The following is a 25,885-nucleotide window of genomic DNA, read 5'->3' on the forward strand; positions in this document are numbered from 1 at the left end:
TTTCGACCAACGGAAAGAACGGTATTTTATACTAAACCCATGCAACCACTCATGCTTTATCAGTTTATCTTATCATACGTAATAACTATTTAAAATATAGACATCATCAACGTCGCTTTCATATTTTGTTTTATTCAGAGGTGTACATAACAATATCACTATAGTATGCGAGAGAGAGGGGTTAGGTTTAGGTTTCGTAATTAGAATATTAATATATTATATCTCATAAACTACAGAAGATTTTCTTTCTTCTCAGTCTACTTCTAAAAAAAACTAAAATATATGTTTGTTAAACGACTAAAATTCAAATTAAATTCTAGAAATTCGCTTCTCCAATTTCCACATCCTCTTTATAATTTTATCATTTTAGATGGGAAAAATCCAAAATTTTAATAGAAGGAATTTTTTTTTGTTGGGAAAGTCTTATTCTAATAGTTTGCTTTCTAGAGACTGCAATCATTTTTAGAAGAAGAAGAGGAGAAAGTTAATTGTCTTCGTGATATTATATTGGATTTTTAATATATATATATATATATATATGCAACATTATTACTTATACCATTTCAAGACACCAACACATACTACACAACCCGAATCCTAAAGTATATAATATATTTTTACATAAAGGCAACTTGTAATTATGTATTTCTATGTGATTTTTATAGTTTTTTGTTAAACATCTTTAAAATTCTAGTGTTTCATTGCAACAAAAAAATGTGGTGTTTTTTTGTTAGTACGTGTGAAAAAAAAACGGTTGAAACAAAAGAAGCAATTGATAAAAGGACTATAAAATATGAAAATATATTTTTGTGTCATTTATTGACGATCCAGAATAGTAGAATGCCATGATACCCTCGTGGTCGTGTCCATTTCCTTATTTTTCGGAAATATTCTCTCTCTTTTTTTTTTTAACTTGGAAAATATTCTTATATCCTTAATTTAAGCTTAAAACTATCAGCTACTCTATTTAATTAAACACTCATGTTATTATTATTATTATTTTTTTTGTGGTGAAAGTCGCATGGAAGCTATATATGGTAGGACAAAAAGAAGATGCAAATGATTATTGATTTTATTTGGAAAAAACATGATGTGATTATTGGTTAATGATTTTTAAGACCCTTTCCAGTCCATGTAATTTGTAAGCGAGTGTCTTTGTGGCTGAGAAAAATATATTGTGCGGCGGTCTCTCTTTCAGACCAATTATTTTCGATGATTTTTTCCATTTATTTATCTTTTGTGTTATTTCTTATAATTTATAAGAGAATTAGCTGTGATTTTTTATTATGTTTCATGTTTTGTACATATAAGATAACAACATTTAGTTAGAAAAACAAAACAAAACAAAAAAAAACCGGCGTATGGATTGGCATTAGAATTTTCGCATTGCTTAGTAAGTTTGAATAGTATGACACTTCTAGTTGTAGTAAATCACCAAATGAACAATGTTAAACTTGCCGTTAATTATATCACCAAGTGGATATATTGTTTAGTAGAACACAAGAACAATATATGATGCATTCTGTAGACTAAAGTCATGCGTGCTGGTGAAAAACAGAAAAAATATCCTCTCTTGTTTTTTTCTTTAATTTTGCCGATAAAAGATTATCCGTTATTGGATTTATTGAGGAAATATTCTAAAACGGTGGCCAAAATTTGAATACAAATAGGCTTGTAGCATTTAAAGAATGGGTTCATATCCACGTACCACACTTTGCAGGAAGTATTCACATTTGATAAGTCTATCTAATAATAGTATTTTTATTTAGCAAAATTCATTGAACCTTTATGCTGCACTTAGCTTATAAGTCTACGTAACTACCTACTCAATCCTCGAGATCGTTTCTTTTCGTATTTTTCTACAGTCTGATTTAATAATTGGACTAGAAAAATATAACGAAATAGCTAGAAGGTAATAATGATTATATATATATATATATATATTGTTTATCAATCTGAGCCACATTATATATTGAGTACTGATCACATACATCTGATTTGTGAATGGTGATAGTGCTCACACCAATCCTCGATTCATATTTTCGATTAATAGGATTAATCACAAAATCAATAAGATTTTGATGAGGTTATGCTAATTCTATTAGTCTTTAGTTTAAATGAGCTAAACAAAATCATCGTTGTAGGTGTAGACACATTAAAAAATATTCTGAATTTTTGTAAATATCAATAATTTGCTCCGTTCTATAAGTAATCATATATAGATTAGTATATAGTTTGTTCTGTATAGAATCACAGTCATCAAATCGAAACAGATAACGTATGTTTAGCCGAGCCCTACTCGGTAGTCATTTTTTTTTTTTGCGATTTTTCTGTTCCATGCATGGGACTACATATCGCAATCAAAAGAAGTTTAAATTAATCATAATATATCCATGACGATGGTATAAGTCAAAAATTCAAAGGTGTAATATCGTGTTAAAAAGCGGTCCAAACCACGCATTATATATTAGCGGTTTATATTGAATAATATGATCGAATTGCTTGCAAATATATGCATGTAACGACTGCATCACTCAGGTTAGAAAAAAAAAAACGCAGATACACCGAACATACATCAAACGCAGACGCGTCCACTAGCCACGATTCAAACACGCACTTGATCAAGGCTAAGGAAATACATAATAGGAGACATCGACGCACGTGACCATGTCCCTTCCAAAGTCAACATAAACGTGCCGCGTAAGGATAGAGACTTTTGTTGTTTTACTACGTTTTAGGTTTTAAATTTACAACTTTTGTTTAACTATTAATTAGAATTACGTTATTAATCATTAACCTATAATGTCTCTCGTTATTAACCAACTTAGCCTACAAGCCTAGACCACGAAACGACAGAGAAACCCCTTAAACACCTTCGACAGGGACAACGTCCAATTATTAATTAAGTTGAATTATTGGCTATGCCTTAATTGATTCTCCATATTTCTTAATTTTGTTGACCCACCAATATTTACCAGTTTAAACATCCTCTATATAACCGGACGTTTAATGTTGAAATCTATACTATTTTCTAAAACTGCGAGTAAATTGAACTATTGTCAAACAAAAAACACAAAAAAAAAAAAAAATCGATATTTGGCTACAAGCCTACAACTAACATAACGATGATTACTCCATGTCATGAATCATGATTAACTTGGTTATTCAAATATACTTTTTATCTGCTACATCTTTATATTTTGGTTTTTTTAAAAATATCTAAACGCGAGGCATTATTATATAGAGTGCGTATCATATATTGTTAGTGGTTATTGATGTAAGTAAGTATGTCGTTAGACGATAACTAAAATTTCTTCCACACTTGCAATACAAATTGTTTTAACTACAAATCCAAAAGTTTGGTTGGTTTGTCCTCATTTATTATAATACACTTGTCGTTTGGGCCTACTTTAAACTACACATACCAACTTTACAAATTTCTCGAATTTCATTTGAAAAATGTAATATATTTTGCGAAAATAAAAGTAATATATACGTAGAGAAACTAACGCATCAATATATTATCGTCGTTATCAATGAATATATTAAAAAAAAATTGGCCTTTTTTTACCCAAAGTGTGAATCAAACTTAAAGAACGACAACAAGGCAAGGATTCGTCTACAGGCAAAATTATTATATTTTTTGAAAATTAAATAATAATTTAATGAATAATGATCTAAAAATGTTTTAAGATAGGATAATTAACTTCTTGCACACAAAAATATGGGATAATTAACTTAAAAAACAAAACTGAGGTGATTAATTGATAAACCTGATAGGTATGTCAACAATATTAACATAAATTAACTAAAAAAAGAATATGATAGAGAGAAATAAGTCTGATCTATATATTTTAGGAAGTGAGATAAATTTAGTTAGACTTCTAGATATGCTATGGTACTTTTAATTAACATGTTTTTCCCCAAAAAAAAAAACAACATTAGCTAAATTAGCTAACGTCTTAGCCAATGAAGAAAATTCCAAGAAAAGAAATAAATATTTACGAAAAAAAATTAAATAACAAAAAAAAGGAGAGCGGCCGTTTTTTATATAAAGAAGATAAGCCATTGGAGGTTGAGACAACGCTTTTTGTCTCATCTCCTTCACCTTCGAACTTCTTCTTCTTCTCTCTCTCTCTCAAATCTTTTCAGGCGTAACGAATCGAATCATAAACACTTAAGCATAACTAAAACTTCCGATCTATAAACCGACCAATAGATTCGTGGGTTCTTCTTTATTTAGACAGATTCTGATCCGTTATAGTTGTTTCAAACGAAACGGTGAAAATCTTTGTTTTTGTTTTATAATATACTATCAAACTCGTTTCTTCTCCCTCTTTCTTTTATCTGAGAAATTAGGGTTCCTTCTTCTTTCTTCTTCAAGACTCTGTAAAATTTAGCTAAAATGGGCGTTGAAAAAATGGTGTGTTTGGTTTCTCGCACTGGTCGTCAGTTTCAGAGATACAACAAAGGTCGTCGTCAAGTCGTCGGGTATGTTCATCTACAGATCTGTCTTTCACAAAATTTACCTGAAAAATAAAGTCAATTACTTTTGAAATTGAGTTTTTGTGTTTCTGAAATGGAATTATTTTGGGGAACTTTGCAGATGTATTCCGTACAGATTCAAGCTTTCAAGCGATGGCAAGATTAGTGACGAATTAGAAGTTCTTGTTATCTCTTCTCAAAAAGGTCACGCCATGATGTTCCCAAAGGTACTCATCTTATTATTTAGAAATTGAAAAAAAAAAATCAATTTTCTTGAAAGTTTGGATTTGATGATTTATGGTGATTTAAAAAGATCAACCGTTTTTATGGGTATTAATTGTTTTTTCTGTAATAAATTAAAAAAATATTCAGGGTGGTTGGGAGCTTGATGAATCCGTAGAAGAAGCTGCTTCAAGAGAATCTCTTGAAGAAGCTGGAGTTCTTGGCAACATCGGGGTATTTTTTTTTTATAAATAAAAAACCCTTTTTTCCTGTTTTTATTTGATTTTATTTCTATTTCTTTTATATTAATTTTTGTTTTTTTAATTTTGTTTTAAATTTTGGCAGCATCAACTTGGACAATGGGATTTTTTGAGCAAAAGCAGAGGAACATACTATGAGGGACTAATGTTCCCTATGCTTGTTACAGAACAACTTGAGCTTTGGCCTGAACAACATGCTAGGCAAAGAGTCTGGGTCAGTAGCTAAAACACTATTCTATGTTTTACTTTTTATATATTTTTTGAATCATATCGACGAATATTTATACTGATTGTGTTTTCTTTCACGAATTTTACAGATGAACGTAGAGAACGCAAGAGAAGCTTGTAGAGATTGGTGGATGAAAGAAGCATTAGATGTTTTGATTGAGAGACTCTCATCACCAATGAATCAACCAAAGGAAGAGAAGACTACTATTTCAATCTCTATTGAAACAATGTGCTGATGATTGCTAAACCAGCTGATTGTGATGGGAGTTTATGAACTAATGTATCTCTGTAGATATAAATAGATGGGTTTTCAACTAGTATTGAGACAGCGATAAAAAATCGATTTGAGAAGCAGAGGCAGAGCAAGGAAAGAAAGATGGGTAGATTTTGTTAGGTTTAATTTCGAGCAAAGAAAAAACATCATGTGATTTAAGGAGTCTTGTGTTTGTGTTTATAATGTTTCTGCAAGATTTGCTTAAGGGATGGTGAAGAGTTTAGAAGATAAACAAAGAGTGCAAGCAAAAAGCTGTACAATTGTGTTTCCCTCTGTTTATGTTTTTCATCTCTCTTTGAATTTGCAATGGAGACATTTGATTTAGTGGTGCACTTTGCCACTTTGTGGTTGAGAAATATTGAATAATGCAAGTAGGTGATACGTGTCAGGATGTGATTGATTACAAGAGAAAACGGGAATAAATTACTCCAATCATATGCTCAATATAACTGATAGAATAATACTGAAGGGAGTCATTTTCCAAAATTGATTATGAAAATATCAAAAAAGGTTGATGAGTCATTATCAAATTTTGGCTTTATCTTTTTGAAAAATTTGGTTCACATTTTCAGTAACTTGCTTTTTTTTTCCTAGCTAACCTATTCATTGTCACCAACCAACATCTTAGGCTTCTTAGCCATTTGTTTTTCAACAAATGTTTATGCTGCAATTGAAGAAAGACAATATTTGGAAGTCTACTATAGATTGATTTTAATACTATAGTTTGTGGAAAAAAATGGAAGATCCCACGCCTTATATTTAATACATATTACTAATCTTTTTATAATACAAATCACGAACAAGTTACGCTTTCAATAAATAAAAAAGCTGACGCATGTATTGTCTACCAGAATTGTCTAGCATTACTACCTTTAGATTAGTTATTACTTAGTTTAAATTATAACAGTTAAAAAGCCTTTTGCATCCCATTTCTTAAATCAGTAAAAAACTTCTGTGGTTTCGACCACTTCTTAGTTTGCATTAATTTCTGAAAATATAGAAGAAAAACGGCAGTACAACTTTATAAGTTGGTTCTAAAATAACAAACATAAGACAAGTAAGTTTCAAAATTTTTAATCGTCGTACCCATTTTCTATTCAAACATCTTAAAATATAACGTTAATTATCTGTGTTTCTGCTAGTTAACTTACTAGTAGATCTTTTACCAAAAAAAAAACTTACTAGTAGATTTTGATACCCGAAGAAGAAGAAAAATATGAATTATTTGTTTACATATTTGTGTTGATTCTATCAACTTTAATATTGGATATATCATCAATCTACAGTTATATACTTTAATAAATGGATGACTTTTGAATAAAATTTGGGCCTTTTCATGCCCGTGTCCAGTTCCATTTGGGTGGCGGTCATTTGTTAAGATTTGGGCCACTATTGATTCCTTGAAAATTCGTAATCATTTCCCTCTTTTTGCCGGCATCGAGTTCAGTTCTCCGGCCACCACCGATTGAAATATTGTAATAAGAATACTTCTTTTTGTTGAATTAACGAGACATACTGTATTGTAAGTAACAATATCATTCAATTTTCTAAAACGACTAAAATGTTTAGAACTCATAAGATTAAAAAATATGACTTAGAAATTAGTGTATATATATATATATTTTTTTTTTTTTTTTGCTCATCAGTGTATATTTCTATTATCCGATCACAAAGTGAGCATATTAGGGTTTATGTTTTTACAATTGCAGTTTTATATTTGATTTTACATTCATAAATGTGTAATTGTATTTATATTTGATTTTTATACAACAATTATTTGAAAGTTTTTATTATTTGAGATAACAAAGATAACTTATTCATGATTTTTTTTTCACTAATAGTTAAACCTAACCATTTCCATTAGTGGTTGATCTACATACTTTCTTTTATTCAATTAGAATTTCATCCAAAAAAAAAGTAAAAAAATCATTACCGTGCGCACAACACTAATCAAAATATGTTAAACCAAAAAATAAATATAAGAGTTAGATACATCGGTCCATGTTTCAACGATTCTCCTATTAATTTTTTTGTCAACCAACTCTCCATTCTTTAATTTTATAAGTTTCCTTTTTCTTCAGTTAAAAACTTAAAATCATCAGTATAATGAACAGAGAAGTAACCAAAACGGTATAACAAAATAATCACTCCAGTTTAGTTAGTTAAAAGAAAGGGAAAACGACGTATTTCTCCCTCGGAAGTATTATATAGTAATAGATTCATCTAAACTTTTGACTTCATCTTAAATCTTATTTGAAAGTTAAAAACATATTTCTTCCCAATTAGAAAGTTTAAAACATATTTACCCAAAAATTATTGGTTTAGATTGTTAAGAAGCTTAACCAAATATAAAACCACTTAACCCATATCAAATCGAAAAAAAACACGCCCAAACTAAAATTTGATCCCCAAACCCGACCCGAGTCGACACCAAACCCAACCCATTATTATTCTTCTTCTTCACCCAAAATCATCAATCGCAGCATAGATTCCCCAATCAAACATGACTAGAGAAACAGGATTGAATCACAATTCACAGATTGCTTCACACCGACTCCACCACGAAAGAAAGAAAAAAAAAATGCTTTCATAATTCTTCAAAATCACGCTCACAGACCCTCTCTCTCTTTCTTTCTCTCACATGGCTCTTCCATTAAAGCGCATTAGATCGGCGTCAATCTTCTCCTTCGCTCTAAAATTTCTCTTCACGTTTGCCGAAAAGTCACTCGCAGAAGGCTTACTACGACCGTCCGATATTCCCCTTCGCTCCCTAAAGCTTCAGCTGCAGACTGCAGCGACGACGATTCGTGGTGGTGAGACCTCGTTGAAGGAATCAGTATGCTTATAGATGCCATCTTATTCAATATTGTATGGGAAATCACAGTCTTTTGTTGTGTTTATGAATTTCTGGAAAGCTGTTGTTTTTTTGGGTCTCTTTGTTGATGCTTTCAAATTGGGTAGTTGAAAGCAAAAAAGAAAAAAAAAAATTCTGTTCTATGATAATGAGTAACGTAGTTGTGTATCGAGAGCCTTTGATTAGAGTCAAAATTGTATCAATTTTGTATCAATTTTGTTTGAGTATGTTTGAGAAATCCAAATCTTGTTCTTCGCAATGTAAACTAAGTTCTTATAATAGTGTTTAAACATCTTTCCTGCATACATATACAATAACTTGAATAAGAAACGCAAAATTCTCAAGGGATGAAGCAAAAGCTGTGAAATATATTTGAAAATGATGTTGGAGATGGAGTCTTAATTCACGAAACACTAAAAGAATTGAAGAAATTGGTTCAAACAATTTAACAGGCACGCAGGAAACATTCTTGCGGAGACGACAAAGAGTGAGATTCCATATTTGAGGTTTGGATTCTCGAATTTGTCACATTCTTTTAGATATTTGAACTAGGGATTTGGGTTTACTTTGGGGATTTCTAGGATTTAGTTTTTAGGTTGGTTTAATTTCGGTTTACTTATTTGAATCGGGTCATAGTTTGGTTTATCAGTTTTCATCAAATTTATATTTGGTTTTAAGTGGTTAAACTGTTTTTGGTTTAAAGTAAACCGAATAAAATTATGGTTTAGGTGGTTTTTAGTTTCGAACTTTTATTTTGTGGGTAAATATGTTTTAAACTTTATGATTAGGGGGATATACGTTATTAACTTTTAAAATAAGGGGATCTAAGACGAGGTCGAAACTTTGGGTAGATCTGTTACTATACGATACTTTTGAGGGGGAAATAAGTTGTTTTCCCTAAAAGAAAAAAACAAGGAAAATACAAGAAAACTTTATCTGACCAATAAAACTATGACATCTATTATATAAAGACTCAGTTGAGTCTCACAAGCTTGACACATAAGCACTCTCTCTTTTGACACATCAGCTTTTGAAAAAAATAATTTTCTCAATTCCAAAAAAAAAAAATTAATTCATCAGCTATGACACAAATACAAAAGTAGTTTCTATCTCGAAAAGTCATTCTCTTACAATAAAAAGGAAATGCATTGAACTTGTAGTGTTACCACTTCGTAAAGCACACCCGAGAAAATTGAACGACGCTAAAATAAATTCGAAGAATCAAAAGCCATAGTCATATGTTATTATAAAATGAAGCGGCATTCCACCTATTTTTCATCTTTCTCTTACACGCTCAAAGAGCTCCAGAAATCAGATATAGCGTCATTGCAGTCACGTTCATAACCAACATTGAGAAAGAATTATAGTCTTCAAATAACATATCTAAAATGCAGATTTTTTGTGTTACTTTTGTTTTAGTGATTGTGGCTTTTGGTGTTTCAGATCAGAAATGCGATCAAGTACATGGATATAATCACTCTACGTGTCTACGAGGACGCAATGATAACCAATCCTTCCCTCATAGAAAGAGAGCTAGGAACAAGTTGTATCTAGCGTAATTACACAATATATATATATATATCAATATTCCTATTTTATGTATATATAAGAAAAAAATTGTGAGCCATTAAAATAATTATTTCTTGTTTCCATATTAATTTAGAGTTTTATGCGACATTTTTTGTTGTTCGCAAAATATTGAAAAAACCATAAATAGTTTTTGTTTATTGCATGCATGAAAAATTATGATATTTTTGTATTCGTAATGTTCTGGTGCCTAACAATATTAGGTTTAGAGCAGATGATATAACAAACGAAGATGAAGTTTTAGAGGCATTTTCTTTTCTGTATATAGTTTATGTACATCTTTTGTAGATATATAAGATTGACATATAGTGAATGCTTAACTCAATCTAAAATTAGCTATAAAATTTTCATACGTAGCGCCTTATTTTCTGTCACATAGACAAAATTATTTATGTATCAGGAGAATATAATGCCCAAACTTTATCATATTTATTCTATTGACGCCCGAACTTTATATTTTTTTAACTAAAAAATGAATATTTAGAAAGAAATTATTGTTTTTAATATATATTACCCTAAGCAGAACTCAAAGGATTTGAGATGACATTTAAAGCTAAGCTGAAACAAACAAACTCAATATTTTGTATTTTATTGTGTATCGATGAGTGTACGAATTTGTTAACTTTATTTCATTAGTAAAAAAACAGAAAATATGTAATAAACAGACAAATATATGTCTGATAATAATTTAAAAAGATAATGATTTGCGATTACATAATTCTATCATGATTTAAAACTTAAATTTGCACATATATATATATATTATTGATAAACTAAACTATTATATATATATATATATTACCACGTGTACACGCTATGTTTTATCTAGTATAAAATAAAATTCAAGTCAAGACACAAAATAGCTCTATAATTTTATTCAAATGTATAGATAATTTTGTAATACTAAAAGTTAAAACACAGTCAATAAATATAAAGTACATAATATTTGTGTTCATAATCATGTAACAACGCACCAAGCATTAAAAAAAAAGTTGCTACACTCTCATATTTTTAACAAACACACACACACACAGAACAGAGCAGATCGGCAAAAGCCATGTTCTCAACAAAAACGATCCTCTTTATCGCCGTCGTGTCGATTCTCGGAGCGTTTTCATTCGCAGCCGTCGATACTTTTGTCTACGGCGGCTGCTCGCAAGCCAAATACTTCCCGGGATCGCATTACGAGTCCAACGTCAACTCGCTCCTCACATCGTTCGTTAGCTCAGCTTCTCTCTCCACATACAACAACTTCACCGTCAACGGAATCTCCGGCGGCGACAGTTCCGTCTACGGATTGTACCAGTGTCGCGGCGATCTCTCCTCCGCCTCCGGCGACTGCGCTAGATGCGTCGCTCGAGCCGTTAGCAGACTCGGAAGTCTCTGCGTCGGCGCGTGCGGTGGCGCGTTGCAGCTCGAGGGGTGTTTCGTGAAGTACGATAACTCGACGTTCCTCGGCGTGGAAGATAAGACGGTGGTGGTTAGACGGTGTGGATCACCGGTTGGGTATAACTCGGACGAGTTGACTCGGAGAGACTCGGTGGTGGGTTACTTAGCGGCGAGTAGCGGTGGGTCCTATAGAGTGGGAGTGTCGGGGGAATTGCAAGGTGTGGCGCAGTGCACCGGAGATCTCAGTGGGAGCGACTGTCAAGACTGTTTGATGGAGGCAATCGGACGGCTGAAATCGGATTGCTCAACAGCCGCTTGGGGTGACGTGTACTTAGCCAAGTGCTACGCGCGGTATTGGTTGCGTGGAGGCCACTCGCGATCTAATGGCTACGGTAAAAGTTGCTTTTGTTTCTATTTTAAGATCGTTATTTCTATTTAGTTCCTCCCTATGATTTGGCAGGACCATTAATGCAGAGAATTTGCAAAATTTGTTTATATAATTAAGTATGCATGTTAAGTATTTCTCTATTTGGTAAACGTTCATATTTATTTTTTGATAATTGGGATTTAGGTGGGGATCGTGACAATAATGACGATGAGATAGAGAAGACACTTGCTATCATAGTTGGCTTAATTGCTGGAGTTACGTTACTCGTCGTTTTTCTTTCTTTTATGGCAAAATCGTGCGAGAGAGCTAAAGGTAAGTGAAATGGCTCATCCTTAACCTTTTTCATTTTTATATATACGTAACGTAATGGAACATAATCATCACAATCAAATGTTTTTATGATAAACGGATCCATATGTAATTGATGGACCCCAAGATATATAAAGGGTGCTATGGTGGATCCAACTTTTTTACAGTGTCGTTTCGAACAAATTTGAGACCCGTGCTATTAATTTACAATAGACCTTATAATATATATTTTTTAAAATATTTATATGGTGAACTAATAAAAATATTTACCATTATATAAGAGTGAAAGGTGAATAAACAATCACTGAATAATTAATTTAATAATTTTCATAAACAATGATTATTATATAACATTAAACACTTCAACTATCAAAAATATTTGAAAAAAATCTATCAAAAACCAAATGTATACGTTATAAACTACTTAAAAACAATGAGAATAAAATTAATTATGATAAAAAAGTTTTTGTAAAAACCTTCTATTATGTTAACACTTGATACTATATCTTGTTCTTAAAATTTGTTTGTATTTTTTCCATAATTTTTTTTTTAAAAGCAAATTTTTTAAAAATTATATTAAGTCTAAAATTATATTAGACCATGTGTTATATCCCGCCGGCTTTTACCTATATCCTCTAATATGTATTTTTTTTTAGGTGGAAAATAAACTTCGTTATGGCCTTTCGCCTCTTGACTCGCGGTATCATCAAACATATTTTTTAAAAAATAATTAAATGCGTAAAGGAGAAAGAAAAGCGAAGAGATTCTTCATATTCTCCACTCAAACCCTAAAAGATGTTTCTTTTTTGACCCACTTTAATTTAAGTTTTATTTTTCAAATGTAGAGAGAAAGCTCACGCCGTTAAGATCTGTATCCGTATCCTTGTATAATAACATTGATCCTATTTGGTAAATTTAATGTTATTTGTTCTATATCTAACATTTTTCTATATCTCCGGTATTTCTTTCTGAAGTTTTGGAGCGCCAACGATACGAAAAAAACACACAAAGTCGAGTTCGAAATATATGATAAATGGTGGGTGTAGTTGGTTGAATTTTAATGCTACTTATACAATAAGATATTAATTATTTAGTGTATAGAACTTTATAAAGTGGTCGAGTGGATATCATTATGTTTCAAATTTCATACAAAAGTAGGAAGAAATAACAGCAGAATACGTGGAACAAACGGCTTACGTGACACATTTTCTATCATCAATTATTCACCCTATAGTTTATATTGAAATTTGTTTTGAATGTTCCTTTGTATTTATTTAACTTTTAAACATTTTCTGTTCTCTACCTTATCCTAGGCCAAAAGAAGCAGCTATAGCCTACACGGCTACACTATTTTTATGAATCAAAAACTTCTTTTATGTTATGTTATTTTATACATGGAGTCATGGAGTGCTAAAAAGTATGTATGAGTGGCATGTGTCACTGCATTTTGATGGACCAATGTTCTTAAAGTAGCCGTAACTCTACTAGTATATTGTAGATAAAAAAAATTTCAAGTCTAATTCGAATTAAACATCAAATTTGTAATTTATTTAAAAAAATAATAATTGTGATCAGACTCAATGTATTCGAAATGAATGAATAGAAAAAGCAACGAAGAATAAAGAACAATTTTAGCAAAAAAAAAAAAAGAATAAAGAACAGTATCGTTTGGAGCATAGTGGGCGTAGATACTAGAAATGTTTGGCTGTTTTTCATCTCAAAGTAACGAGAGACGAGGGTACGTAAAATCTCAATTCCATTTACGCCATGCGAAGAGAAACACTGTTACGAGTTTGCTGGTGGTAAACAAGGCTCTTAACAAAAAGATTTATGCTTAAGCCCGTTTTTTTCAGAACTGGCCTGGATTTTATAATCAGTAATATTAGGCCCAAACCGGCCCAGTAATATTATGGCGCAGCAAGGTCACGTTTTCTTCTTGGGGAGGTTTTTAAATATGAAAAGAAGCAAAAACAGAACAAAACAATAAGTTTCGACGACCAGAGCTGAGCAAGATCATTTGTCTGATTCCTTCTTAAATAATTCAATCTTTCTAAATCTCAGAATTTGATTGAAGTTATTTCTCAGACAGATTCTTAGAGGTTGTAGCTTTTGAGATTACGGACAAGAAGATGGATGACGTTAAAGATAAGCTAAAAGGATTCATGAAGAAAGTCAATCTCTCTTCTTCCTCAGGCAAATTCAAAGGCTCAGGTAGAGTTCTCGGATCTTCTTCTTCTTCTGGACCCGTTAACCCGATTCAAAACCGGTTTAACCCTCCCCAAGCTCCGAATCCGAATCCGACTCCTAGACCCACCAAACCTTCTCCTTCTCCTCCTCCACCGATTGGCTCCTCTCTAGCTCCGTTGCCTGAGAAACCCATATCCTCCGGGTCAACGACAAATCCGGATCCTAACCCGGTTCGTCCTCCGCCACAAGACGGGTTCGACCCGTACGGCGCGTTGATCACGTCTTCGAACAGATCTCAAAACGGATATTCTCTCAACGTGTTCGAGTGTCCGATCTGTGGTAATCATTTCAAATCAGAGGAAGAAGTCTCCGTCCACGTAGAGAGCTGTCTCGGGAACACCAATGGAGACGAATCTGCATCTGAGAAGATTGGAAACGACGACGACAAATCCGAAATGGAGAAGCTTGTGGTTTTGTATCTCTCTGGGAAACCAACAGAGAGCTCGATTGATGTTTTGCTTAGGTTGCTTAAGAACATAGTGAAAGAGCCTGAGAATGGCAAGTTTAGGAGGGTTAGAATGAGCAATGCTAAGATTAAGGAAGCCATTGGTGATGTTGCTGGAGGCGTTGAGCTTCTTGAGCTTGTTGGGTTCGAATTGAAAGAGGAAAATGAAGAGATATGGGCGGTTATGGAAGTTCCTGGAGAAGAACAAACTCAATTGATCAAGAAAGTTGTCGGAATTTTAGAAAACAGAAAGATTGAGATTTCAGGATCTTCACCTCAGGTAAGTGTAGCAGAGGAACCAGTGGCTCCAAAGAAGATCGATAGAGAGGTAAAGTTCTCTGCTTTGTGACATTTTCTGGTGATTTCTTGATCTTACGATAGCTTGTTAGTTTTGTGACTTAGTTCTTAGAGTGTTTTGTTTTTGTGTCTTGGTTTAGATCCGTGTGTTCTTCTCGGTTTCTGAAAACGTAGCATCGAGAATAGAAGTACCTGATTCGTTCTATAGCCTCACGGCGGATGAAATAAAGCGAGAAGCGGATTTGAGGAGGAAAAAGATTGCGGAGTCACAGCTTTTGATCCCGAGATCTTTTAGGGAGAAACAAGCGAAAGCGGCTAGAAAGAGATACAAAAGAAGTTTGATAAGAGTGCAGTTTCCTGATGGAGTTGTGCTTCAAGGCGTGTTTGCTCCATGGGAACCAACCATTGCTCTCTACGAGGTTAGAATATGAATTACATCTCTTTAAATGGCACACAAATCTGGTTAAGACACAACTTTTGAATTTTCTATTATGGTTTTTGTTTTCCTCTCAGTTTGTGAGCTCTGCTTTGAAAGAACCGAGTTTGCAGTTCGAGCTTTTGGATCCTGTGCTGGTTAAACGGCGAGTGATTCCACATACTCCAGCCCCAGGACAGAAATCAAGAACCCTAGAGGATGAAGAACTTGTGCCATCAGCGCTCATCAAGTTTAGACCGATCGAAACTGACTCTCTTGTCTACACAGGTCTCTGCAATGAACTCCTGGAGATCAGCGAACCACTCTCATGATCATTTGTGTTCCACAGAAGATTTGGCTTGAAACCATAAAATATGGTGTGATTGAATAATATTCCGAGTTTGTGATTTGAGCACATTATATAGGGGTTACGAAAAATTTGTGTAATTTTTTGCACTAATAACAATCAAATTTGAAGATTCATCATGTCCAAAATATTGTTCTTTTTTTTTTCCTTCTTCTTACTATAACAACAAAACAAAACATTAGTGACTTGTGTCTATTACTCAAAATCACATTTCCATGGATACAGCCTTTCCCTTCTTCCGATTCCTTTTCTTGCTTCCGTTTATGTTAGTCTTCTTCTTCGGTTTCTCCTCAACCGGTGGCTGTTGACTCTGCAAGTGCTGAAATATCGAACCCATTGGATCTGCTTGGAAAGCTGGATGGTCTAGAACCTTGTTCAATCTATCCCCTTCCGTCAATCTATACACAGACACAAACAATACATTACTTTCAGATGCAAATCGCAACAACGAAAGTTTAACCATAAATGAAATGGAGACATACACGAGCTCTTGTCGTCTTTTGCAGTTCATCTTCAAGTCGGGTGCAGGAAGAGCTGACTTCTGCGAAGCATTAAACTCGGGAAGAAACTCCGATAGGGTTGAGAGATCATAAGCCTTCAGTTTCTTTTGACGGCTGCGAATTTTCTTCTTCTGATCAAACCGTAATTAGAATTTCACTCATTAGCAAATCATATGGCAAAAACAGAGCTCAAAGCTGTAAAATTAGCTAAACACTCCATAGTCGAATCAGCTTCAGATTGCAGTAGAGGAACATTCTGCAATGGGATATATAATGAAGATTTTCTATAAAAGATGTCTTTTTTTTTTTCCGAAGTGTTTACCTTCCCAATCTCCTTTTGGACAGACAAAGAAGTAAGTGTGTCTTTGACCTCTGCATTAACAAACACAAAAGTATTAGATAGTTTTAAGACATAAACACAAATTGCAATCTGATTATCTATGAGATATTTCTTCAAATTCGAGACTACCAATGCTTACTTGTGTAAAATTGAAGCTTCTTCTCAAATTTCTTATCAGATTTAGAAGCTGCTTCCGATCTGAAAGTGAAACAAAAACGCCAGAAGCTTGGCATCAGTAAATCAAATCCCATAATCAGGGCCCAGATGATACATCGTTTGAACAAGAGAATGAAACCCAAACCCTTTGCTCGGTTTGCCCATTCTGAAAGATCAGAGTGTCTTGAATCTTCAACGACTTCAAACTCGGGTTAATGGCGAATGCTGATCGAATCAGTTTTTAGGGTTTTAGCTGAACACAGAGAGAGAGTGGATTTTGAATCCTTGTAAGTTCGGATCTTTTAACCCGACCCGGATACTGGAATTTATTAGTATAACCGTAATGTTGGGCCTACCCAGACTTATATCTCCCAACCCATTATGAGCCCAAAGGAAAAGGACACAAGTCACACAATCAAATGAGTTAAATATTGATATTCCATATATCATTGTTTTCGGACAATACTAAATACTAAACACTAAACAGTAAACTTTATTTTCTTTCTATCTGACGTCAATTTGGTTCGAGTAACAAAAACAATATCTATCAGTTAGCATAAGACAATATATAAAAAACGAAGTCGAGTGATATAGATTGTTGAATATAAATTGTATTTTATTTGTTTGATATCAAAAATTTAGAGATACGAACCTTATTAAGACCCGAAATGGCAAGAGGAAATAACAACAACAAATAAAAAAAAGAGAAAACCATAAAAGAGAAAGACTGACAAAAGCAACAAAAAAATTCCAGCCTGTAAATGATATAGGAATCTCTCATATATTACTTTTAAAACAGAAAAGAAGAATGATTACTCGTGGAGTATAATAAAGAGTGAAGACACAAAATTAAAAGAAACAACCATTTTATAGAAAAAAATTTGCATAGATGACCGTTGAACTGAATTAACTGTGATTCACTGCCACTACAGCAGAAGTCTTTTTTTTTTTCATTTATTTAACCATGGAATTACACACACGTCCACAGATCAAAACTCTTCCGCAGACAAAGCTGAAGGAACATAAGACACTATCTCGGAAGTTAAGACGAACTACAACAGAAAACGAAAATACATGTAGAAAGTAATTGGTGGACTAATTGAACATCTACTTGTCGAAACATATTGATAGTTGAAACGCTAACACGAACTTATTATATTGTTTATTGTTCTGAAAAAGACCAAAAATCTTTTGAAACCACGAGTCAAAATCAAGGTAAAGCAATCCTCTATAACACATATTCTCCGCCACAAGAAGCTCAGGACCAAACACAACAAAACCATAAACAAGTGGAAGATAGGCAATATTGAAGAGACTTCCTTAAATTTGACAATTGAGATCCAGACAAGCTTAGCAATCTTCAAACCTCTTTCACGGCCTAAAAGTGCACCACCGTTAGTGACATACCCACATTTTGCTAAATCACCATTTTTTTATCTGTCGAATTATCTCTAGATACTCGGCCAGAGTATTTGGTAAACAAAACCATTAAACCTTAAAACTTCTTTCTACCTCAGTCCTAAACTATATTTAAAATTATTGACATTCACCATATAAATGTAGAATCTAATCCAACGACAATTACAAAAAAAACATATCAAATATCTAAACCTCAAATAAGATAAAAAACGCAAAAATTTAAATATAAATACAAACCGGACTAATGCTATGGTTTTGAAAGCTCACGGCCATTGGCTGGAAATGAGATTTGGGCTGACAAGATAAGATTAAGGAAAAAAATTAGAGAAAGCTTTAAGAAAAAAAAGGTTTATGCCTTGCTAATAAAGAAGTCATAAAAAACTAAAACACAGCAAAAAAAAAACACAAAACATGAAATTATTTATTTAAATAAATTTGAAGAAAAATATAGAATCCTAGAACATTTATTAAAAAGATGATTTCTTTTTTTTTATAACTAAAAAGGTTATTTATAAGTATAGTTTTTTAGACGACAAATAAAAGCATTTTTCTCCACCGAAATGGAGTATAAATTATTATTCTCTTTTCGTACGCATTACATCTTTTTCAGCAAATTAAAAAAACCAAAACTCAGAAACCCACCTTTAGGCTTCAGTTATATATAAATCTTTTGAAGCGAACCGATTCTTTCTCTCTCTCTTTTCTTTTTCTCTATATACTTTTATATATATATATATTATTTGTCTTGGTTGGATTTTGTTCTCGTGGGTTACTTCAGAGAACCTCGAGACTTGTCTTGTCTTTATGCTTCAGAAGCAAATCAAAGCATCTCCAAGATTTGAAGCTCCATCAATGGCTGCCCTTCTTCTCCTTTTCCTTTTCCTCTTTGCAAGTTCTGCTCTCTCCCAAGGTAAAAATTTCTGAAATTCCTTCTTATGAACCTTCAAATCAACCTAAAACCCATTTGTTGATTTTTCTAAGTTTCTTGTTTGTCTGTTTCTTTGTGTGTTCGTTCGCTGGAAGAGATCTCTCTGTTATACAATGTCTGTTTATACTTTCTAATTAGAAACGTGCTGTCAAATGCTCACTTCATTTTGTAAATCTTGGTTAATAAGTTCACTTTCTACCTAATGCAAGAAAGGGTGAGAATTTCTGGCTTTTTCAGTATATTTCTTTTTTTTTTTCAATTCGAGATTCTAGGTATTCTTCATTTCATCAAGGATTAACTTTTCCCCCAAAAAAAAGATGGGTACTTTATTTAAATCTCTTATTAGTCTTCCCATCTTTTCAATGTGACTGAGAATCTCAAGGTATTGCATCCCAGCTCATATGCTCCCAGTACTCTGCAATCTGAGAATTTATAACTGGACCAAACTACCCTTTGAGCTAGTTGAATCCATACCCTTCTTGCCAAGGGTTGTTTCGACTTTCCGACATCAGCCAATACCTCCTCTTTAGTGTTTCCACATATTTGGAGAAACCTTTTGACTCTTTGCATTAGCATTTTTGATTTTAAATGTTTATTGTGGACCGACCAAGTGTCTGATTTTCATGCGAATTCTACTGAAACATGATTTCGTTAATATATACATGCTATTAATGTTCGTTTTTTTCTTTGTTTGTTTAATATATACATGTCAGATTCTTTAATCGGTGTGAATATCGGCACAGAAGTCACAAACATGCCAAGTCCAACACAAGTAGTAACACTCCTCAAATCACAGAACATAAACCGCGTCCGACTCTACGACGCAGACCGCTCAATGCTCCTCGCGTTTGCTCACACCGGCATTCAAGTGATCATCTCTGTCCCAAACGACCAGCTTCTCGGCATCAGCCAATCAAACGCAACCGCAGCCAATTGGGTCACTAGAAACGTAGCCGCTTATTACCCCGCGACCAACATTACCACGATAGCGGTTGGATCAGAGGTCCTTACCACACTCCCAAATGCAGCTTCCGTCCTCGTCTCGGCCCTCAAATACATCCAATCCGCTCTCATCACGGCCAATCTCGACCGTCAGATCAAAGTATCGACTCCACATTCCTCAACCATCATTCTTGATTCTTTCCCTCCTTCTCAAGCTTTCTTCAACAAGACTTGGGATCCAGTCATTGTCCCTCTCCTCAAATTCCTACAGTCCACGGGATCGCCATTGATGCTCAACGTTTACCCTTACTTCGACTACGTTCAGTCTAATGGCGTTATACCGCTTGATTACGCGCTTTTCCAGCCTCTCCAAGCCAACAAAGAAGCTGTGGATGCCAACACGTTGTTACATTACACGAACGTCTTTGATGCGATCGTAGACGCGGCTTACTTCGCAATGTCCTATCTCAACTTCACCAACATTCCTATTGTGGTCACGGAATCGGGTTGGCCATCGAAGGGAGATGCTAAAGAACACGATGCAACGGTAGAGAACGCAAACACTTACAATAGCAACTTGATCCAGCACGTGATCAACAAGACTGGAACGCCGAAACATCCAGGAACCGCGGTTACCACTTACATCTACGAGCTTTACAATGAGGATACGAGGCCTGGACCGGTATCTGAGAAGAACTGGGGGCTGTTTCATACGAACGGGACTCCGGTTTACACATTGCGTTTGGCAGGTGCTGGTGCGATTCTGGCAAATGATACTACGAACCAGACGTTTTGTATAGCGAAGGAGAAAGTTGATAAGAAGATGCTTCAGGCGGCTCTTGATTGGGCTTGTGGTCCAGGGAAAGTCGATTGCTCTGCGCTAATGCAGGGTGAGGCGTGTTATGAACCGGACGATGTGGTTGCGCATTCTACTTATGCGTTTAATGCTTATTACCAGAAGATGGGGAAAGCTTCAGGAAGCTGTGATTTCAAAGGAGTTGCTACAGTCACCACCACTGATCCAAGTATGTGAACCTCTCAGCATAGTCATTCACTTCTTTGCAAAGAGAATACATGTTGCTCTGTTTCTGAAAATGGATTTGTGTTCTTCTGATTTCTTTCCTCTCTGCAGGTCGAGGAACGTGTGTTTTCCCTGGAAGGTAACTTTCTTCTTCTTCTTCTTCTTACAAAAGATTCATACTTTTTGATATTCGAATGAATCAACCTCACTGCTTTTGTATCTGACTTTCTCTACATTTTGCAGTGCGAAAAGCAATCAGACACTTGGAAACAACACCACGGCATTGGCCCCTTCAGCAAACTCCACAACCTCTGGCTGCATCCCACAGTACTATCACCCTCACGCTTCATTCACTGACTTAACACTCCTCTCCCTTCTACTGATCATTGCCTTAGTATTCTTGTAGAAACTCTGAAAAAGAAGAACAACTCTCAATTCTTGCTTCTTAATTATAACTTCTTTCTTGCAACACTTGAGACAAAAGAGCTCTGGTGGGTTTGTTCTCTCTGTGTCTACCCAGTTTTGTTGATCATCTCCTTTGACAAGGAGTTCATTAAGGGTAGCCTGTAGTGTTCAGCTTCAGGATCATCGATGTTTGTAACTAATTCCTGTGTTGAAAGCTTGATTCTTTCTTTTTTATTTACTACTCCATCAATGTCTCTGAATATTTCATAATCCAAGCTTTTTTTATACAACATGAACAAAGAACAACAAGTGTTTTAGATTTGATAGTCGAAAGCGTCATATGGGTTTGTACCTGCCCTATAGTAACAAGCTTGGCATTCAAATACAGGCCGAGCCGTAGCATCAGTGGTTGCAATCTCATGTCGCAGGCTGCTGTGACTTGTGCAGTAGGGTTTATTACAGAACCTGCACTTGGGAAGCACAAGCCAACATTCAAGACACAGTGAGTCGCCACCGCACGCTGCTTCCTGTACCTCAGTGTCTGGTCCGAGGCACACTGAGCACTCGACGCATCTAGGGATGCAAAACCAGCATCCCCTGCACTTGCGTTCGTTCGTTTGCCTCTGGTTCTTCAACCAAGAAAAATACATGATGTTAGTATTAGAGTCTAAAAACATTCCACTTATCTCTCTCTCTCTTGAATCTTCAAATTTACTTACACATGATCCTCTTGAGCAAGCCGGAATCATCCTGACTTCGTCGCATCTGGGACAGACCTCGACGTCGATTGCTCCTTCTTGAGGAAGGTAAGTCGAAAGTGCTGAGAGATGGTGTTTGGTGAGGCCATAGACGCCATTAATGTGAAGTGTCTCCACTTTGTGATTGTTCTTCGTCAAGCTCTCAACACATCCCATGATTCCTTCAGGGGTTAATTCAGTGCATCCCGGCACAATTATCTGAGAAAAGAAAGATCAGTCAGAGAAGCAGATCAATTTCTTCAGACAAGTAAGGAGAATTTTCCAGAAGAAATCAGCAAAATCCCAATTCCAGATAAATCTAAACTTATAAGGTTTCATTATGAGCCAATCCAATTTTTTCGGGAAGAAACTAACACAATACCGTTCTGATAAGAGGATTCGCGTCAATTACACGTCGAAGCCCCTTGTCGGTGACCCTAAGACATTGCCGGAGAATCAGAGTCTTCAATTTCCCGGCGGATTTCGAAGTGATTTCCCATAGAGTCTCATCGGTCAAACGAGAACTCAACGGTGGTTCAACAACGACGTTTGTCCATAACGCGGTTTCATCTCTGATCGCGTCTCTGAGCGACCGTGAAACGCGAGTCATAGAGAGAAGCTCAAACAGAGAATGAAGATAAGGAAGAACAATCAGTAAAACCTCGTGAACTGATCGCCATTGCTCTTCTTCTTCTTTCTCCTCCGTCTTCATATTATCAGAGATTTGCCAGTTTCTCAATTTTCGTTTCTCTTCTTCTAATTTTTGTTTTCTTCTCTTTTTTTTCTTATCCTCCAAGCGATGAAGCAATGCCACTCGCAGATGTTACCAAAAGAAGAACCAAAAAGTTTGAATATTATCTGCTCGCCGAGATCTTTTGGGCTGGTTTACTCTGAGCTCATACCTTGTGGATTTAGAATGTACTGGGCCTAAAGCCCAATTAAAATTCATTTACAAATGGCAACGACGACAAACGCGATCGATAGTGGTGAAGTTTGTCTATAAGAAAATTAAAAAATGTTTTTTTTTTTTAAAGTTTGCATACCATAAAGTCTAGGTTGGAATATGCTATAAACTTACATACAATCCACAACTATTCGATCGATACAAAGCGCCAATTACATTGCAAGAAGCTCTAAACAAAAGGTGATAGTAACCTATGTTGCTTTGCTGAAGCATCGAAGCCCTCAAATCAATAGCCTTTGGTACAGGATCCAAAAACAGATGGGGCACAAACTTACATTATATATAAATTTTATCAAATTATACATTGAACTTACATTATAAAGCAAACATGTTGTATATATGGGGCACTAGTTCCACCTTCTATCAAGCTAGGTCCACCGCTGACCACATTGGTAAAGGCAGGAGAGAACTAGATTACCTTGCTCTAATTCATAGCCTAAGGGCATCTTCTCACTATATATGCTTTGGGTATTACTTGGGTAACGTTATGGGGAGACTCGAAGTCAGCGTTTCATCTTTTGCAAGAATCTATTTCCTTAGCAAAGTAATATGGATGGATGGAAACATCATTTTCTGGCTCTGTTTATCAAAGACATCATCAGCGTAGCTCAACCTAAAGTACACACAATTTAAGTTTATGTTGGTGTAAAGAACTGCTTAGTGTAGTAGATGTTTTAGCAAAAGAAACTAAGACTATCTCCAGCAATGAGATTTAAGTATTTTTTTTTTATTCAAAGAAAGGGAATGAATTTTGATTAAAAAAAATAATAATAAACCCTTCTCAATCAGAATCAAATACATCGTTTATGAACTCCTTTTTTCAGGTTCTTAGCGAAGAGGTGGTTCATAGCTTTATAATGGGCCAAGAATCCCTCACAAACTTTTGATGGAGATGTTTTAATGTAAAATTTCAATTAATATACAAAATTTGTGTTATCGATGAAATGTTTTTTTGGTTAATAACAGAAAATTATAGTGATTTGGATTTGAGTGGTGAATCATCTATACCATTAACAGTTGAGTTTTAAATTATTTTCCTGATATATAATTTCTGTAGACTACTAAAAAAACATATGCATGACAATTTTTGGTTTTTCAAGAACAAACCACGCCTTTAAACAATAATCATTTTGTGCTGCCATAATTCACGGCGTTCGAACGTTGGATATGATTATAGGTGGTTAATTATCCTTTTGACTTTTTCAGTTGACCTGAAAGTTTAACTTTTGAGTAAAAAGCAACAAGAAAATCCAATACTCCCATCCAAAATCGCGAACCCTCAAACCAACTTTTTTCATTCATTATTAGTCAGTTTCTTTTATTTTGGTTTGTTTGTCAACATTAACATACTGGTTTTAATCAACACCACGGCTAAAACATCATTATTTCTTCTCAAAAATAATTTGATCGAGTTTGTTGGTTAAGACAAAAAAAAAAGGATGTCAAAGATGGTTAGTTAAATAGAGAGTGCTTTTGGTACAAAAGGGAACGTCATAGGAATAAATGTTCACATGTGGACCATCTTTATGTTCCCATCTAATTTTCATTTTCCTTTGCAGAGTGTAGTCGATTTTGAGCCAATCTCGCCACGAATCTCTACAAAGTTAAAGCCAGTCATTAATTAGAATCATCATTATGTATTTCATTTCATTGTGTTTTTGAAAAGGTGACTAAATCAGAAGGGACCCTCCTCACAGAAGATAATGTCAATAGCCGTCTTCTAAAAGAAGACAACAGAAATTGTTACTTACCCTCCATCACATTCTTAACCAACACTCTTCAAAAGGCCAAATAAATATTATTAAACATCATCTGGAAGATTATTAATAAGCGTATATCACAAACGAAACGTAAACAAAAAACGAGTATGCGTGTAAACAACAAGTCCGCTACATCCCCACTATATGTCTATTGTCATTATAATTAACCTAAAGCATTTGCGCTTTCCAAAAGAATACCATAGTGTGGAATTTTATGTCTACTTAAAAAGCATGGTTGGTCTATTACCATAAGAAATTATTTTCAAATTGTTAGTCTCCTATCAACATGCTAATCCTATACTATGCAAAAAGTTTAAAATTTAAATAAGAAACTTGTACAAGTTATCATTTACACGTTATATATATATATATATATATATATATATATAGTAAAAATGTGGAACATAATTTTAATATGGAAATGCAATCGGTCACTCTACTTATCATCAATTGGTTATGCCATACAATCTAGTATATACTCAGTTGTTATTTGAACATAAGAGATCAAAACTAATTGTATTTTCTATCAATTGAATGGGAAAAGGTGATATCTTAACGTGTACTCTTGTGAACTGAAACATACATAGATTTTCCATCAACTAATTTGGATATGTATCATCTTAACCTTCAGAACATATGTTCGAACTAATTTGATAGATTGTCTCGTTAATTCCACATAATTAGACCATTACAATTTTTGTATGAAAATGTTGAAAATTTATGTACTCGACAACAAGACGTAAACAAAATGAATTTCATGATCATGATGATGCCAATAAATGAATCAAAGATTTTGGAGAAATTTGAAAGATGAATGGTGTTTATTAATTGTTGCGTGACTAAATATTTTCTCTAACGAAATACTTTTGGTACGGCAGATGAAAACACCAACCCACGATCGCAAAATAAAGAAGGTAGGCGAATCTCCAAAGAATCTCCGAACTTT

At 34.3% G+C, this 25,885-nt stretch overlaps 6 protein-coding genes across 13 annotated transcripts; 4 read left to right on the plus strand and 2 right to left on the minus strand.

Annotated features, from left to right (window-relative positions):
* Positions 1–4,084: 4,084 nt before the first annotated feature.
* On the plus strand, positions 4,085–5,793 carry LOC18012153 (nudix hydrolase 17, mitochondrial). The gene is made up of 5 exons (XM_006395801.2): positions 4,085–4,491; positions 4,607–4,712; positions 4,858–4,941; positions 5,053–5,181; positions 5,285–5,793. The coding sequence occupies exons 1-5, from the start codon at positions 4,406–4,408 to the stop codon at positions 5,429–5,431; spliced, it is 552 nt and encodes a 183-aa protein (XP_006395863.1). The 5' UTR covers positions 4,085–4,405; the 3' UTR covers positions 5,432–5,793.
* A 5,092-nt stretch (positions 5,794–10,885) lies between these two features.
* LOC18012279 (cysteine-rich repeat secretory protein 12) lies at positions 10,886–13,447 on the plus strand. Of its 4 annotated transcripts, XM_024151422.1 has the most exons (4): positions 10,886–11,691; positions 11,871–11,999; positions 12,971–13,032; positions 13,310–13,395. In XM_024151422.1, exons 1-3 carry the CDS (start codon positions 10,968–10,970, stop codon positions 13,024–13,026), a joined length of 909 nt encoding a protein of 302 aa, XP_024007190.1. In that variant the 5' UTR covers positions 10,886–10,967; the 3' UTR covers positions 13,027–13,032; positions 13,310–13,395. The 4 variants fall into 4 exon arrangements, with proteins under 4 accessions (XP_024007190.1, XP_024007191.1, XP_024007189.1 ...); XM_024151423.1 differs by lacking the exon at positions 12,971–13,032 and having other exon boundaries at positions 13,310–13,447; XM_024151421.1 differs by lacking the exon at positions 13,310–13,395 and having other exon boundaries at positions 12,971–13,285.
* Positions 13,448–13,986: 539 nt separating this feature from the next.
* Positions 13,987–15,907, plus strand: LOC18012280 (plant UBX domain-containing protein 2). The gene is made up of 3 exons (XM_006395803.2): positions 13,987–15,016; positions 15,126–15,404; positions 15,499–15,907. Exons 1-3 carry the CDS (start codon positions 14,126–14,128, stop codon positions 15,730–15,732), a joined length of 1,404 nt encoding a protein of 467 aa, XP_006395865.1. The 5' UTR covers positions 13,987–14,125; the 3' UTR covers positions 15,733–15,907.
* On the minus strand, positions 15,829–17,058 carry LOC18012512 (putative ribosome biogenesis protein slx9-like). Its single transcript, XM_024151766.1, has 5 exons — positions 16,909–17,058; positions 16,747–16,805; positions 16,590–16,639; positions 16,250–16,398; positions 15,829–16,165 (listed from the first exon to the last, which is right to left on the minus strand). Exons 1-5 carry the CDS (start codon positions 16,926–16,928, stop codon positions 15,973–15,975), a joined length of 471 nt encoding a protein of 156 aa, XP_024007534.1. The 5' UTR covers positions 16,929–17,058; the 3' UTR covers positions 15,829–15,972.
* A 1,856-nt stretch (positions 17,059–18,914) lies between these two features.
* On the plus strand, positions 18,915–21,675 carry LOC18012513 (glucan endo-1,3-beta-glucosidase 3). Its single transcript, XM_006395805.2, has 4 exons — positions 18,915–19,092; positions 19,824–21,077; positions 21,185–21,212; positions 21,317–21,675. The coding sequence occupies exons 1-4, from the start codon at positions 18,987–18,989 to the stop codon at positions 21,477–21,479; spliced, it is 1,551 nt and encodes a 516-aa protein (XP_006395867.1). The 5' UTR covers positions 18,915–18,986; the 3' UTR covers positions 21,480–21,675.
* Positions 21,170–23,034, minus strand: LOC18012663 (F-box protein SKIP28). Of its 5 annotated transcripts, none has more exons than XM_024151163.1 (4): positions 22,598–23,034; positions 22,198–22,434; positions 21,831–22,101; positions 21,170–21,484 (listed from the first exon to the last, which is right to left on the minus strand). In XM_024151163.1, exons 1-4 carry the CDS (start codon positions 22,925–22,927, stop codon positions 21,465–21,467), a joined length of 858 nt encoding a protein of 285 aa, XP_024006931.1. In that variant the 5' UTR covers positions 22,928–23,034; the 3' UTR covers positions 21,170–21,464. The 5 variants fall into 5 exon arrangements, with proteins under 5 accessions (XP_024006931.1, XP_024006929.1, XP_024006930.1 ...); XM_024151161.1 differs by having other exon boundaries at positions 21,831–22,107; XM_024151162.1 differs by having other exon boundaries at positions 21,297–21,733; positions 21,831–22,107.
* Between the last annotated feature and the right edge of the window lie 2,851 nt (positions 23,035–25,885).

The sequence above is a fragment of the Eutrema salsugineum genome, unplaced genomic scaffold (assembly GCF_000478725.1).
Source record: "Eutrema salsugineum unplaced genomic scaffold, Eutsalg1_0 scaffold_6, whole genome shotgun sequence".
NCBI classification, from domain to species: Eukaryota; Viridiplantae; Streptophyta; class Magnoliopsida; order Brassicales; family Brassicaceae; genus Eutrema; species Eutrema salsugineum.